The following is a 16652-nucleotide window of genomic DNA, read 5'->3' as shown; positions in this document are numbered from 1 at the left end:
AGGTATCCCTGCTTCCTTTGAGGCGGGAATAGAAGTCACTTGAGAGGAGCAGAGTGGCAGCAGGGTCTTTGGCGACCCTTGCTGATCAGCTCCGTAGGTGATTTCCATAACCGACGCTGTGTGACAGACAACGCGCTAACCCATCATAGGTAAAATAACCCTTACTGCAGGGTTCCCAGAATGGATTAGTTGGGATGGATTATTTGGGGAAAATAACCCACCATGGTGGGAGTGGAAGAACATCCCACAAACAATACGCTAACCCATCATGGGTTGTTGCGGAAAATAAACCATCATGGGTAAGCATGTTGTGTGAACCCCAGTCAAGGTTTGCATCTCAGCTTCTGTTCAACTTCAGTCTTCTGTTTCAACAGCAAGAATATCCCCTACTTTTGCTTCAATTAAATATGCTATGTTTAAAATATAGATATTGTGGACTGCAGTTTGAAGAGCTGACTGAGAACACCTGCAACAGCACTACCCCTGCTGAAGTACTGAATGAGCATGGACCACAGCTTAATAGCACCCACGATTTATGAATGCAAGGTCCCAGGCTCAATCCTTGCCCTCTCCAGTGAGGCCAAGGAAAGATCCAAGTCCTTGGAAAGTCACAGCCCAAGTGAAGGTCAACGGTCCTGGGCTCCATGAACCAACTGCAAAAGCATAAAGCAGCTTCATAGTTGGTCCATGCTAAGCTAGGAACCGGATCAATACAAGGAGAGCGTGTACACAGCTTCAGCCTCACTACCCCTGCCAAGGCAGCACCCGCAGAGAATGACTACCTTGCTTCGGATCAGGTCAAGAAGAATCCCGAAAAGCTCTCCCACGAGAAGACCAATATCCACCGGCGCTTTCTGCCTGCAAGACTCAAGCTGAACTTCCTTTTGCCTGCTCTGTCACGCCATCAACTCTCCAGCTAATTGATCAATTAAAACCACGTAACAGACTTACAGTGCTTTGCAAATTAACCGCCCCGATTTCATTAGACAGCTATCCTTCTTACACTCCCTGCGCCATATGCCAGGCCGAGACAACCACAGAACAGAGAGCTGCCCTGTTTTTTTTTTCCTGTTCTCAGACCAAGGGGAATGGGTGACTACAGGGGAACAGGGAGAGGCTCACACTGCATTCTGTGATGTAGGTAGCCAGGTCCTGCTCAAGGAGGGATCGCTGGGTCTCAGAGGCTTTCAGTTCCACCTCCTTTTGGCTGAGGACAGCCTCCACCTCCGACACTCTGCGGTGCAAGCGCGTCATTTCCTGCTCCATCTGCAACAGACATGGAAAGGTTTAGAAGGGCTGCCCCACGGCACGACGAGCCGACAGGGTCAAGGCACACCTTGGGAGGAAGCCTGCCTCTAAGAAAGAGGTGAGGGTAGAAGGCTGTTTAAATTGAAATACCATGGTTTCTGCTCCTGGGAATTCACAGTTCCTTCTCAAGGAAAGGCAGTAATTCTAAGTCACCCCATTCATTCAAGCCGTTTGTTCACATGCAGTCACTCTTCGAACCCCAGTTAGCAAAGAAGCCACAATCATTTTGTCACCTGATTATTATTTTTTTTCCAGAGATGGGTCACTTTAGCTTTATCCCAAATCCATCTTGGGCCAGAGGAGGGCTCCCCCCCATGTCCTTCTGAGAGAACAGTGGTCAAGTCCAGCACAGAATAGAAAGAGAAATAACTGCACTTTTTGTTTTTAAGTCCCTCAAAAACCAGAGAGGAGTTTAAATGTATTCCAGTGGGTTGGCTTTCAGCAACAGTTAGAAGGAGTTCGCTGCGAGTCAAGGAAGTGGCGACAGTTACATAAGCAGAAACGGAAGGACCAGGAAAAGAGAGAGAGAGATTTCGGAGCACTCAAAATAGAACCGGAGCAACTGATGAAGAAGGGATGCCGCCTGCTGGAAAACACTGCCAGTGCCAGGCCAAGGAAAGGTCTAGGTGGAATCCAGAGCTTCCTCTTGTTAAAATGAACGGATCTAGAGTATGACGAGGACCGCGCTCATCTCTCTCTAACTGATGAGGAAACCGCTCCGTCGAAGCTGTGAACCCATCAGCAGCGTCCGGCTGGTCCTCCGGCATACACGGACTGCAGATCCCTGGAGCATGGAGGGAGGCCGGCCGTGTAAATAAATACCTTGTGGCACTTATCCTGGGTGTCTTGCAGCTCTTTACTCTTAAGGAGGAGTTTCTTTTCCATGGAGTTCAGCTTGGCTGGGGAATCCAAACCCAAAGCAGACCTTTAAAAAAAAAAGAAGACCCTCCAATTACTTATGTATTTGAAGCTGGAAAATATAAGGGTCTACCTAAAAAAAAAAACCCATCAGGACCTAGTCAGGATGAGCTACGAGATAAAGAGAAGAATGCCACACCTATGGCAGCCAAACCACTTCGTGTTGCCATTAAACATCATATAAAGATCTGTTTTTGAGACAAGTTGCTATACGTGTATTTGTACAGTGGCCATCGCTATATGCAACAGTCCCTATAATGGCTGCAGTATATTTATTTATTTATTTATTTATTTATTACATTTTTATGCCGCCCAATAGCCGAAGCTCTCTGGGCGGTTCACAAAAATTAAAACCACAGTAAAACACCCAACAGGTTAAAACACAATTACAAAATACAATATAAAAAGCGCAACCAGGATAAAACCACACAGCAAAGTTGATATAAGATTAAAATACAAAGTTTAAACAGTAAAATTTAAATTTAAGTTAAAATTAAGTGTTAAAATACTGAGTGAATAAAAAGGTCTTCAGCTGGCGACGAAAGCAGTACAGTGTAGGCGCCAGGCGGACCTCTCTGGGGAGCTCGTTCCACAACCGGGGTGCCACAGCGGAGAAAGCCCTCCTCCTAGTAGCCACCTGCCTCACTTCCTTTGGCAGGGGCTCACGGAGAAGGGCCCCTGCAGATGATCTTAAGGTCCGGGTAGGTACATATGGGAGGAGGCGTTCCTTCAGATAACCTGGCCCCAAACCGTTTAGGGCTTTAAATGTCAATACCAGCACTTTGAATTGGGCCAGGACCTGGACTGGCAGCCAATGAAGTTGTAAAAGGACTGGCGTAATGTGATCTCGCCGGCCAGTCCCTGTTAATAACCTTGCTGCCCTGTTTTGCACCAGTTGAAGTTTCCGGACCGTTTTCAAAGGCAGCCCCACGTATAACGCATTGCAGTAATCCAAACGAGAGGTTATCAGAGCACAAGCAGGACATGGTGCAACAGCACCCTCCCACCCATGTTACCCAGCAACTGATGCACACAGGCTTACTGCCTCGAATACTAAAGATATCACACAACCATCAGGGCTAGTAGCCATGGATAGCCTTTGCCTCCAAGAATTTATCCAACCCCCTTTTAAAGCCATCCAAATGGGTGGCCATCATTGTTAGCATAACCACTAACAATGATTTCTAAATGGAGGTGGTTATGCTAACATCATGACTTCTTGTGTTAGTGAGTTCAATAGAAACCTGACAAAGGAAGTGGCGGGGAAGGCATGAAAAAGCGCTGAGAAGAGCCCCACATGGAGTTTTCGAGCCATAAGCACAACCCCAACTCAAAACCATCTAACCTAGAGGCCTTGTTACCAGCTGGCACACGGTTCAGTAAAGCATTAGAAGAGCAAATGGAGAAAGAGAACCATCCAGATTGGCTTAATAGCTTGAGACAGACACTGGCCCAGTTCAGACTTTGCGATCTTGGTATGACAAGCCATGGTTTATCAAACCAGGAAGAAAGCACTAGTCACGTGCTTCCACCTCACCCTCCCCTCGTGCACCCAGCTCTAGCAAAGAGAGCCTGGTTTCTTAAACCATGGGTGAGCAGACTTCATGCTTCCGAGATCTGCTCTGGGTTCTTTTTTTTATTAGAAGCGCAAGATCCACCAACCAGATCCTGGTGCAAAAGTTATACACTAAAAGAATTCTGAACCCAGGAATGTGTTTTGAGTACTAGAACTGAATCCTTCCATACATAAATCCATTCTGAGGCTCTCTTTTTTTCATGTCAACAAAATAATTTTGGGTGGAAAGTGTGTTATATTTTTTTTGTTACTGTTGTAAAACAACTGGCAGTCAGAAATTCTTGCTGGTCTACCACAATTCATCCCGAGAGCTACCTGTAGATCCAGATCTACTTTCTACCGACCCCAACTTAAACCACAGTTTCTTGTGTCAGGAGTCATTTTAAAAACAACATGTTCTCTTTGCCAAAGATGGGTATGCAACAGAAGGAGCACATTTTATACTTACTGTAGTTCCCCGCCTCGATCCAAACAGAGAGGCGGGTAAGAAATATTATTATTATTATTAGCACACCATTCTTTGTCTGTACAATGAACCACTTATTTATATTTATTTATTATTTAAAACATTTATATCCCACCCTATATCAATAAGATCTCAGGGTGGCGTATATAGACGAAGGTAGCAACTCTTTCAACCTCAATTACCAATTTTATAAGAGGAACAGCACTCTTTATAGGGATGTCCTAGGGATTGTATATCTATATGCTATCCTGTTCTGAATGCTAAAGAACAAGGCCCAAAAATGACAATCCTTAAGATTTATTTAAAGTAATTTTAGAATAGCAAAAACATGCCTTTTCCTTTTTTTTTAGAATGATGAATAAACTTTCATACAAAGTGTTCAGATATTGCTACTTGGCCTTTATTCCTCCAAAGTAATTTCTGTGTAAGCTGATGACTTTTATGTAAAACTAGAGATGCATCTCAGTCCTAGTCTAACATACTAACAGCTACACCCCACATTGCCTGGAGAGATCTTATAGCCTACGAATATGAACATTTGCTCAGTCCACCCTGTGCTGGCATGTAAACTTCTGAATCTTTCTTTTTCTTCAGAACTGGAGGCATCAATTGCAAGGAAACTTGCATAACAAGATCTAGATTAATAAAGGACATTTGTACTTTTTCCGATCCTTAAATGCATATCATAATAAAGAAACACACACACACACACACACACACACACACAGAGAGAGAGACAGAGACAGAGACAGAGACACAGAGAGAGAGAAGCTATTCTCAGAAGCACAAACCTATTTAACTAGGCACTTAATAAACCGGTTGTAGATCCCTGGAGCAAGGAGAAAAGCCAGCCATGTAAACAAGTACCTTGGGTAGTTATAATAGCAAATATTTACTACTACAGGAGACTGCAGACACACAAAGCACAAATAAAAGATATTTTCCAAGATGCGGGGGTAGTCTTACCAACTCACCAATGGGGAGCATTTTTTTCAATCTAGCGATCAGTTGCCTAGGGAGGTGGTGGGCTCTCCCACACTAGAGGCCTTCAAGAGGCAGCTGGACAACCATCCATCAGGGATGCTTTAGGGTGGATTCCTGCATTGAGCAGGGGGTTGGACTCAATGGCATTGTAGGCCCCTTCCAACTCTGCTATTCTATGATTCGAAGACCCGCCAAAAGGGTGGGGGCTTTCTCTGACCCCAAAGTTTCCCTGATTTTGGAGACTCCGAAAGACTTAGCGCAACATCAGAGAGAACACTCCTTTGCAGGATCCTGAGAGACTTGAATAGTGGCAAGACTTCTTGTCAATTTTAGGTCTTTCCAGGTCTCAAAATGCCCGTCTCCCTCTTTCCCAACTAAAAGCCTGGGAGGAAGGCAAGGGTTGCCCTCCAAAGGTTGCCCATGGTATTACAGACATGACGCTGTCCTCCCTCTTGGAGGAAGAGCAAGGTCAATGGTGAACATCAAGACCACCGAGGATTTGTGGAAGCCTGCCCATAAGTCACGTCCTTCTCTCAGCCACCATATCAGTATTTGGCGAACTGTCCCACCCACCATATAAACCATATTCTAACCAAGACACCACATGGGCAAATCAAAAATGAAAAACATTTAAAACGCCTGGGACACTTATTTGGTCTGGGACACTGACTTATTTAAGAAGATATAAAGAACAAGGCTCTGTAAACAAGTTTATTGAGAACTGGCCACTTTTTGTAATGTTTTGGCATTCTGAATTCATGAATGGTTCAAGCACAACGTTATCTGGTGCGATGGCATGGGATGCTGCAACTTTGATGAAGCTAAGCAGATCTAGGCCTGGTCAGTTTCTGAAAGGGCAACTACCTGGGAACCCCATGTACATTGATTCCTGCATTGAGCAGGAGGTTGGACTCAATGGCCTTGTAGGACCCTTCCAACTCTACTACTATTCTATGGTATGATTCTATGATATGACTCCTTGTGTTTGGCAATGTTGTAAGCTTCTTTTTCCCTAATACTTAACTATTTCTTCATAAAATTCAAATATAGGCCCCACGTTGTAAGCTAGCTTCTCCACCTGAAATAAAATCCAAGTTGAGGCTTTGCTGCCCAAGATTTGGTTATTTCTGACCCAAACACAGAATTGCTTAGCAATTCCTGGTTAACACCTAAAGAAGCTGCCTAAAACTGAGTCAAACCTTTGATCCATCTAGCCCAGTATTGTTGACACTGACTGGCAGCAACTCTCCAGGGTTTCCAGACTTACCTGGAGGTGCCGGGGATTGAACCTGGGGCCTTTGGCATGCTGAGCATGTGCTCTACCCACTGAGCATTGGACACTCCCCTATGCCTTTTCCTGTCTTATCTATAACCCCAAGCTTCCCTTCTCCATTCAAACGCCTTTTGGGCACATCCCAATCCCCCCTTTCCTTCGACCCCATCTTCCCGTGACCTTTTGCCTAGATACTGGGCTCCTGCTTTCCTAGGGCCATGCATTTTTCCTTAGTCCCTTCGACCTGCTCTGCCTCTCTCAAGGGTCAGCAAGCTTAGTCAATGGCAGCCAGCGATCCTTCTGCCTATCCTTCTTCTGAGACAGTGGGGCAGGAGCGGCCCCCTCCAGTTGTGGTTGGGACAACTCCCACCAGTGTCAGCCACTTTCTCTATACCAGTGGCCTTCAACTGGCAGGCCGCAACTCAAGAGTGGGTTGCAAGATCAGCCCAGATGGGTCACGGCAAAGCTGTTGCCACCATGTAGGTCAATTGTGAAAGTGGATCCCATGTTGCTGGTTGGGAGTCCGAGGCAGGCCTTGGGTCTGGACCAGTTGAAGACCACTCCTCTACATCATGCAGAGTTTTATAGACCCATATAATACACCTTTTCAAGATGTGATGACCAGAACTATACACGGTATTCCAAGTGTGGTCTCACCACAGCTTTGTATAAAGGCATTATGATGTTGGCCACTGTATATTTTAATTAGCCTTTCCCAACACGGAATTTGCCTTTTTCACAGCAACCATTCTCTGAGTCAACGCTTTCCTTGAGCTATCCACTACAAGATGACTTTCCTGGCTAGCTCAGCTCCACATCACACTACATGTAAAGTTAGAAGTTAGTGCATCTCTTTACACTTGCTTACCTTGAACCACATTTGCCATTTTAATGCCCATTTTCACCAGTTCGTAGAGATCCTTTTGGAGCTCATCACTATCCCTTTTTGCTTTAACGTCCCTAGATAATTTGGTGACCTCAGCAAAACAGGCCTCCTTACTGCTCATGCCTATTTATTTATTTATTTAATTTATTACAAAGCTCTCTGGGCGGTTTACAACAGTTAAAAATGGTAAACATTAAAAAGTATACAAAATTTAAAAACCATCAAAAACATAAAAACAACAGTATAAAAACAACAGTATCCATTTAAAACAACAATTCTGGGGTCCATTAAAAACAAACTTAATGTTGTTAAATGCTGTTAAAATGCCTGGGAGAAGAGAAGAGTCTTGACCTGGCGCCGAAAAGATAACAATGTTGGCGCCAGGTGAGCCTCATCGGGGAGATCATTCCACAGTCGGGGGGCCACCACCGAGAAGGCCCTCTCTCTTGTTGCCAGCCTCCGAGCTTCCCTCGGAGTAGGCACTCGGAGGAGGACCTTAGATGTGAGCGTAGTGTACGGGTAGGTTCATGTCGGGAGAGGTGTTCCATCAGGTATTGCGGTCCCAAACCATGTAGGGCTTTATAGGTTAAAACCAGCACCTTGAATTGGGCTCGGAAAAGTATCATATCAGTTATGAACAAGTTAAAAAGCACTGCTCCCAGTACAGATCCTTGGGGTACTTCGGCCATTGACAAAATACATGGTGGACACCATATTTTTGTCGCAGTGGCCATCTTCCCAATACAGCAGCAGGACTCCACTTGCTGCCACAGCACCAATTGATTTTTTTTCTTTAAACAAATGTTTAAAAGGGTGCCTGGGGCAGGTGTCAGGTACAGAAGGGCTCCCACATTGCTATAGACCCCCAACTTTGGAGATGACCCTACTAGCAAGTTATCATGGGGACTAAGACTTAGGAGATGTGATCCTATACATGACCACCATTACCCATAAAGCCTCTATGGAGGATGTTTTATACCTACTTTAAGCCCTCCAATATGTTCCATTTTCAAATAAGAAATATTTATAAAAACTAACTCCACAGCCTGGACATTCTCTTCCATCTCATTGTGAACTGCCCAGGGAGCTTCGGCTGTTGGGCGGTATAAAAATGCAATAAATAATAATAATAATAATAATAATTTTAAAAACCCACTATTATTTTGCCCAGTAACTACCAGCCTTCACTTACAAAATGTTCTGGACATTTTCAGCCTGGTCCTATGTTTACTGAGTGATGGATCCCACTTTGCAAGTCAATAGGACTTATTTACAAATTGGCATGCATATGATTTATACCATTAGCCTACAGTTTAGTATCCTTGCATGTTTGAGAGCCAAGCCCTAGTCTGTCTCTCACCCCTAGCCAGAGATATTTCTCTATTTAGTTACAAGACAATATGTTTTAAGCATGTTAGCAACCACTCAGTCTGCATGCCTGTTCAGGAACTATATGTACTTAAAAATGGGAGAGTAGATCAATGGGCTGAAATCTGTCTTATTTTCTTTTTGATTAAAATCATTATTTCAGCCACCACGACTACTCCAACCTGCTCTACAGCCCTTGGTGAACTATCCATAACCCACTTGAGACCTGGCCTTCTTTTCCTATACCCAATCAGCTGAGAGCCTGACGACACTTTCGATGTAGAACTAATCAAACACTTTTCAGAAAAGCAGCTGATTGAAGACACCACTAGAGGCAGTACTAGCTTGAGTACCGGCCCATCTCCCATAGAATCCATTTCACATTTAATAGCTCTTCTGTGCAATATAATCCAAATGCCTAAAAGCCAGCTGGAGAAGGAGGATTCTCAAGTCAGTCTGATTTTTTCTTTAAATGTCTTCCATGGAATAATGTATCGCCATTTGTCTTGTTATAGATTTCAGAAGTGATTAGGCTTTTACTGCAGTACACTTGAAGAAAGGCGACATTGTGCAGCCGGCTTTGCTCCTACTCCTTGTTTCCTGTGCAGAGGAACTCTTGCCGGAGTGCACAACTGCTGCTCCCGAGGGGAAATCCCCTTGTAATCTCCAATCACAGATCAGAGATAACAAAGGAATTCCTTTCCCTGCCAGCGCCACACCCCCACAAAAACCCTTCACCTCCAAATCAAAGAGAAGGGCTTACACAGGGGCCCTAAATGTCCGTGGGCTGCATGGGCAACTTCCATGGACCAGTTTAGATCCATGGGCACCATTGAACTAGAACTGATTTGGGGATCTTGGAGTCTGTAAACCGACAGGTTGGGGAAAGCCTGATCTAATGCAGTCTTGGCCCAGACCATTTTGCTGCCTGAAGCAAAGCTTAAATGGTGTGTATGTGTGTGCATGTGTATATATATTATATTGGCTGCTCCAAGTCTCTGGAACTCTGGAACTCCCTTCCCAGGGAGGCTAGGCTGGCTCCCTCTGTGCTACAGTATTGGAGGCAGGCAAAAACTGTTTTGTTTCAGCAGGCTTTTGGAACTACACTGGACCTGTGTTAATGTATTGGATTCCCCCCTCTCCTTTTAATCTGTTACTGGGGTTTTTTTAAAAAAAAAATTAACAGGTTTTTAATTTTACTATAGGTTTAATTCTATTTTAACTTTTGTAATTTATATTTATATGTTTTAATTGTACATGTCTTAATCTTGTAAACCACCGTGAGTCCCAGTACTGGGAAAAAGGAGGAATATAAATAAATATAATAATAATAATAATAATAATAATAATAATAATAATAATAATATTCTAGCACACACACATCACACACGTGTACGTACCTAGCTATCTGTTAGGTCCAACACGTTTGAAAGTCTTGATGCACCAAACATAAATTCCTGATGTCATCTATTCCCCCCCGCCCCGCCCCCCCCCGCCCCCGTTCACCTTGCTGCACCGCAGGGCTGGTTGTCAGCGAGTTAGCAACCTGGGACTGAGCTGTACCAACTTGAACTGTAGATGGAAGGTTACATGATGGAATGCTCCTCCCTACCAAAATAAATTCCCAGTACATAGAAAGCTAACTAATAAAAGAGGGCCTTTCCCTCAACATGCTTATTTCTAAGCCCAGGGAATTTATTTATTTTAGAGGGAGAAACATTCCATCACGTGAGACACCCACACACCAGGGGTCTGAAGTGGTACAGCCTAGACAACACCTCAGTGAGAATTCGGCCTACGATTACAGTGTCCTCATTCAGAAGACACCTTAAACCACAGTTGTAACCATGGGGGTTAAGCCAGAAAGCCTTATTCACCATGGTTAAAGCCATGGTTTAAGGTATCTTCTGAACACAGCCTGGTTTCCTGGCTTAACCACAGTGGTTAAAGCCGTGGTTTAAGGTGTCTTCTGAACGGGGCCAGTAAGTCTACAATGAGCTTTTTGATTCAGGAGTCCCTGCTCTTTCCCTTTCCTGTATTTTGCACCCAAAGCAACCTGTGAGCTTTTGCACCCAAAGCAACCTTTTCTCTAGCACTGCACTAATTTGCCATTAGGAGAGAGCATGGGTGACACTGGCCCCGTTCAGAAGACACCTTAAACCATGGCTTTAACCACGGTGACTAAGGCAAAAGGCCTTATTCACTTGGTTAAAGCCATGGTTTAAGATGTCTTCTGAACACGGCCCTGCTTTCTGGCTTAATCACTGTGGTTTAAGGTGTCTTCTGAACGGGGCCACTGACTTATATTGGTTCTTACCACAATGATTCATGCTGGAATCCAAGCCCAGTGTTTACGGAACAAATGGAATTTGGCTGTCATCAAAATCAATCAAGGCATGTGCACGGCTGCGAAATTTGCCAAGTTTATTATACGTACAATTAGCTTGCATGCTATGGCTTTTCCCAGTGTCAAATTTTGGATTCAGAGCTGCACCGAACCAGAAATCCTGGTCAATTTCACTATTTCTCTAATGACAGGCATCAGAGGGTACAACCTGATGCAATGTTAACTGGGTTAGGAACTAAACCAGATTCTTTTCTTAGTTTAGCAATAGGCAGGGGCACCTCTATTGTGTTCAGAGGTAAGGTTTAACCTTTCCCTCCCCAGCTGCAATCCCAATGAAAATCAGCCCCACACCCCACACAGACATGAGACTTAAGGCGGGGGGGGGGAGAATTCATTGGTGCCAACGGGAGTCACATAATTGGGGAGGAGAGAGGGCAATTTGTTGGAATTACGTCTGGAGGCCTGGGACAATGGTTAAGTCTCCACTCCCCACCTGCTGTGGCCCTTATGAAAATGGAGGCCAAGCAGAAGGCCTTCAGGGGGGGAATCTGATGTAGTTCCTACCTATACATTTAGTGTCATATGTAATTTGACCCTGAGCCTCAAAATAATCCGAATCTAAGCAACTCAAGGGGATCAGTGTTGAATCATAAATAGCCTCCCCAGCCTGGTACCCTCCAGAACTCTTGGGACTACAATGCCCATCCATCACACAGAGCTAAAGCAACCACTCTAAAGAACCTCAGCTGATAAAAAATGGTGTTGAGCAGCGCCTTTTAATAAGCAGAAATACATTATTATTTATAAGTCCTGAGCACCCATAGATATGAACACCTACAAACATTCAGTTTCTAATGTGAACACAAAACAGGCAGTCATCATTATAATGGTATAAAATAAAAAAAGGTAGCATATTCAAGACTGATAAATGAGAACAGTAATTAACACAACTCCCTCCAGATGTGAGGCTATCTCTTCATTTTGAAAGGTGAGCTTAGAAGCCACATCTATGCAGTGTCAGGGCTCTCATTTCATCTCAGTAAGATCCAGATGATTGAGAAGGATCTGACACACTTCCCCAGCATACCCAAAATTGTTTCCTGAATCTGGCACAGGGCGTATCAACGCTACAGATGACAACATCCACTATAGCCATTTCCTCTCCCTGGGGAACCCTGGGAACAGTAGTTCCGTGACAAGGGCCTGGGTTCTGTAACAAAGAATTTCCAGCAATCTCACTAAACTACAATTCCCATGATTCTTTGGAGGAAGCCATTTCACTTAAAACAAGTATAAAACCAATATATGTTTGCAGGATAGATATATTCTCGGAACTACAGTTACGTGGCAGACACAGTAACTGCGAATGGAATCTTGAAAGGTTCCCCCAAATGATCATAATAGACTGATCTTTATGTTACTTTTAATTACTTTTTAATGGCATCACCTGGAGATGCCAAGCCCCAATTAGAAGCAGGTAGCTAATTCGTTCCAACAATAAATGTTCCCCCAGAATAGCATTTCCACTACTGGAATATGACTACACGCATTTATATTTTTACTTTTCTCCTATTTGCTCTTGGAAGCAAGGACCGTTATGACTAAAGCTAAGTGCCAACTGAATCATTTCCAAGGCATCCTAAAAATTACGAGGTGTCCATCAGAAACTGCCTAGCAATCATGCAAAAGCAAGTTAGTCACAACACCCTCACCCCTACACACATCCATAGTTTTTGCAATACATCTAGGAATTGTATTGAAGTCAATACAGTCTTCAAGTTGCATACCCATGTCAGACAAGAAGAGTACCATTTGAAACAAAAATTATCCCATGGACTCCCGGCTTGATCACTAATACAGTATCAATTTCCTTAGAGTGCCATTGTATCACTCGACTTCCAATGTCACTAAAATGGCCCAGACCTAGAAAAGATGGACTGTAGATCTCAATCTTACATTTGTAATTTCAAATATGAACCATTCTAATTTTCCGGATGAGAAAATAATGTGGGTGAGGAGGGAGGGGAAATTTATCTCTGAATCTGTACTATTATTTATTGCGAAAAATAGCACTCGTATAGTCTTTTCAAATGTTCAAAGCACTTTCCATATATTATCTTGTCAAAATCTGTACAACAACCCTGCAATGTAGGCCAATGCTGTTAAAAGCATGTTGCAGATGGGGGCCTAAAGCCAACTGGTGATTTCCTGAAGGAGGTAATATTCAAGCCAAACTCATTAAACTTAGCCATTCTATATTTCTGCTAAAATTGGGGCAAAGATTTTACAACACAAATTGAAGTCCCTTGGCGGGAAAAGACATTTAGCTCATTCCTACCTTTTATATCAATGGCTAACCATTAGTCAATGTGATCTCTGTTCTCCAGTTTTCAACGTTGTTATAACTTTACCTCCCTTAATTTTTTTATTATTATTATTTTGTAAAGAAATAGTAGAACCCTAGGAAGAGCTCTATTGGATCAGGCCAAAAGTCTAGTAACCTCAAGGAAACATACAAGCTCAGCACGAAGGCAACAGCTCTCCCCTCTTCTTCGCCATGAGCATCTGGCGTTTCCAGAGGTAGACTGCATCTGAACATGGAGGTTTCACCCAAGAGCCAGCGATTGGCTCAGCCTCCATGAATTAATCCGCTTCCCAAACCCATTTTCCCATCGCAGAGGTCGGGTCTCGCTGCAAAACTGACAAACTGTTTCAAGATGCCCATTATAAAGAGGGAAGGTTTTCAATTTTGCCACCGGTCTTCCGGCTCTCGTTGGGAACACTGCTCCGGGTTTGGTAGTGCTTTTTTGGGGAGTGTCCATGCCAAAGCAGGAGACGGAATTCGTCAAGAGAGGCCGATCTCCTTGGTGCAGAGGCAACACAACCACCTCCCAATCCCCGCTCAGTAGTCCCTTGTCTTCCACCCCCGCCAACGAAACGGCACCTGCGAGTAGGAGGACACCACAGGCTTTCAAGAAGCTCCCTTGTAATTGCTGGCCTATTTAAGGTTCCTCTCTGACTCATAGCGCTGGGAACATCGTTGGTGCCAGGAGAGAAACCAAATTGGGTTTCCAAGCTTACTCTTTCAAGCCACCCATCGGGCTCATCAGAGTCCACAGCAGAAATACGGAGACCCAATTTGGTTAGACTTTCAAGCCGGTAATAGTGTTTGCTATGTATGGAGGCACAGGAAGAAAAGGAAAAGAGAGAGAAAAAGTACACAGAATCCCAAGGCAAGTTAAAAAAAAAAAGCCTTAGCATTCTTAAGCGTCTCTACTGGTACTTCAAAGATCATTCTCCAATTGGATGTGCTATACTCCTGCTTTACTTCTGAGCAGCAGCAGCAAAGAATCAGGGGCCCACCAAACCAGAAGAGGCAACATTATACAACTGATTACTCTTCACTATTCCTATTGTACAGGACCTTCTCTCTTCCCCTAGGACGGCCAACCGCCATGTACCTCTGCATCCTCCATCCTGCAGTTCCTGTGCCTCTTTTGATCATGAGTTCTGCCAATAAACTGTTCGCAATCTCGGTGGTGAACCCAAACCACTGGCTCTTTCCCAGATGAACAAACTCCTCACTTTGGAGGTGCTCCGGACCAACCTTGCAGACCTAGAGCAATGTCCCAGCCCTGGCCATTCCACAACGCTAGAACACACCCCATTCTCAACATCTGAAGCTCCCCGGATTTCCCCCCCCCCCCCCGAATTCCTGCAAAGCCATATACATAAGCGTGCACACACACACACACACACACACACACCTAAAACCATTCACTTCCCTGCAGGATGCAGCAAACAGATCTGAGCCAAAACTGATTCTAGTAACATCAGTCTCAGAACGAACATTTCCCATCGTGTAGTAATATCGGGGGGAAGCAATAACATGAATCACAGCTAAAGAGAAGCCTGAATCATCTTCCTGTAGCAGACGAAAGACCAGTCCATCCCTGGCTTCCCTCCCCCCACCCCCAAGTACACCAAAGCACGTATTTTCTCTTGTTCATCCCCTACAGACAGAAATTCCAACTTACTCTGATTGGAGGCTCCCCAATGCCTTGATGAAGGAGAACCCCACAAATGGCAAATCTTCTCCAGAAAAACCTGCAGGGCTCAGCTGGCACACAGAGGATACAATTCGTGAATTCTTCTCTGGTTCATCGAAATTTGAGGTGTCATCCTCAGACTTGACGGTAGGCACGAAGGGGGGAGGAGCTGGTTATTTTTTAAAAAGGAACATAAAGTGGAAGAAGGAATTAAAAAAAATTAGCTTCAGTTGGCTGCCAAAGTCCCTCTCGTTCAGCATTTTCAATGGCACTGCAGCTCCTGCTTTTAATCCTGCTAACACCAGCAGGCAGAGCCACTGCACTCCAACCTATTACAGCAACAAGAGATTAACCCTTCAGCTACCAACATGGCTACCATTCTGCAGGCAGACCAGCTCCTGCCGCTTTCCAGGCAGCCTGGGTCCTTCAAAAACAAGCCAACAGCACCCCACCCACCCCCAAAGAACATCCACCCCCGTGTCCACATTCAATCTCGTCTATTTGAAGAGACACTTCCGCCTGATCTTTCTGAAACAGGAAAGATCCATCTAAATCAATGAAGAATACCGGCTGCTCTGTACCTCCCGAAGGGATCCTGCTGAACGGCAGCAGGAGCGCCCCGGACCTGGAGGGCAGACCCTTGCCTCCCGTTCCCAAATTCGTCTTGCCTGGGTGAATCCTGCAGCTGCTCCATCACAGCAGCCCTTTGAGAATTAAGAGCCCCACATCACCACTGCCCCCGGCTTGCTAAACAGCCCTAACGGGACACCACTGCAGTCTAGCTTCAACGCTAGCCAGTCTTATCAAATCAGAAACAAACAAAAAGCATAATTTCCCCTTCAGCTGGCACCCTCTGATCTCCCGTTGGCCAGTGGCTTCGTTTTAGCCTCCCTCGAACCATTCCTGCAATTTAGCGACAAGAAAAACCTGCAGAAGTAAGTTTTCCTGAACCATGTTCAGCAGCAGAGCTGCTAGCTGCTCTGCGCGTATATGAGAGCCTCCCTTGTTAGAATCATGCACCTTCCTCGGTTTTAAATAGGCATTTCATCACTGGAAGTCATGGCACAACGCAAAAAATCAACCAGATTCGCCTTTCCCTCTCTCCCCTCATTTTGCACGGTGAAATAAGCATCCCTCCAGCCTGCTTGCTCACCGTCACAAGCTGATGGATATATCGTGTGCTAATGCCGTTACCATGGAGTCCGTATAGATCCGTAACTGAAGGCCTGATGGGAAGGGAAGCTCCGGGAACTAGCATTACAGGCCCTGCAGTGCAGGCTCCCTGCTCCTCACTCTGTGCATGCTCCGGAGTTTGCCCCTGCCTCTCCCCGTATCCCTGACAGATGCTGATACTTATCTGACAGACACAAGCAGAATGAGTCACTGCTGGAGCTTACGAGCTCCCTCTAGGCTGCCAGAAGCCTTTTGCAGCCCGGGTTTTTAACCCTTTCGGTCTCCGCTCAGCTGCTTTTAGAAC

General features: G+C 44.8%; 1 protein-coding gene across 1 annotated transcript in view; it reads right to left on the bottom strand.

The window, feature by feature from the left end:
* CIT (citron rho-interacting serine/threonine kinase) overlaps positions 1-16652 on the bottom strand; it is a 136232-nt gene that overhangs the window by 93853 nt on the left and 25727 nt on the right. The window contains exons 9-11 of the mRNA XM_063144223.1: positions 15164-15344; positions 2131-2233; positions 1123-1266 (exon numbers count right to left, since the gene is read on the bottom strand). Coding sequence (XP_063000293.1) covers positions 1123-1266; positions 2131-2233; positions 15164-15344 — 428 coding nt within the window. The remainder of the gene's footprint in view (positions 1-1122; positions 1267-2130; positions 2234-15163; positions 15345-16652) is intronic.

Source organism: Elgaria multicarinata, chromosome 18 (assembly GCF_023053635.1).
Source record: "Elgaria multicarinata webbii isolate HBS135686 ecotype San Diego chromosome 18, rElgMul1.1.pri, whole genome shotgun sequence".
Taxonomy (NCBI): Eukaryota; Metazoa; Chordata; class Lepidosauria; order Squamata; family Anguidae; genus Elgaria; species Elgaria multicarinata.
The sequence above is the reverse complement of the archived record's forward strand: the minus strand, read 5'-3'. Positions and strand labels throughout refer to the sequence as shown.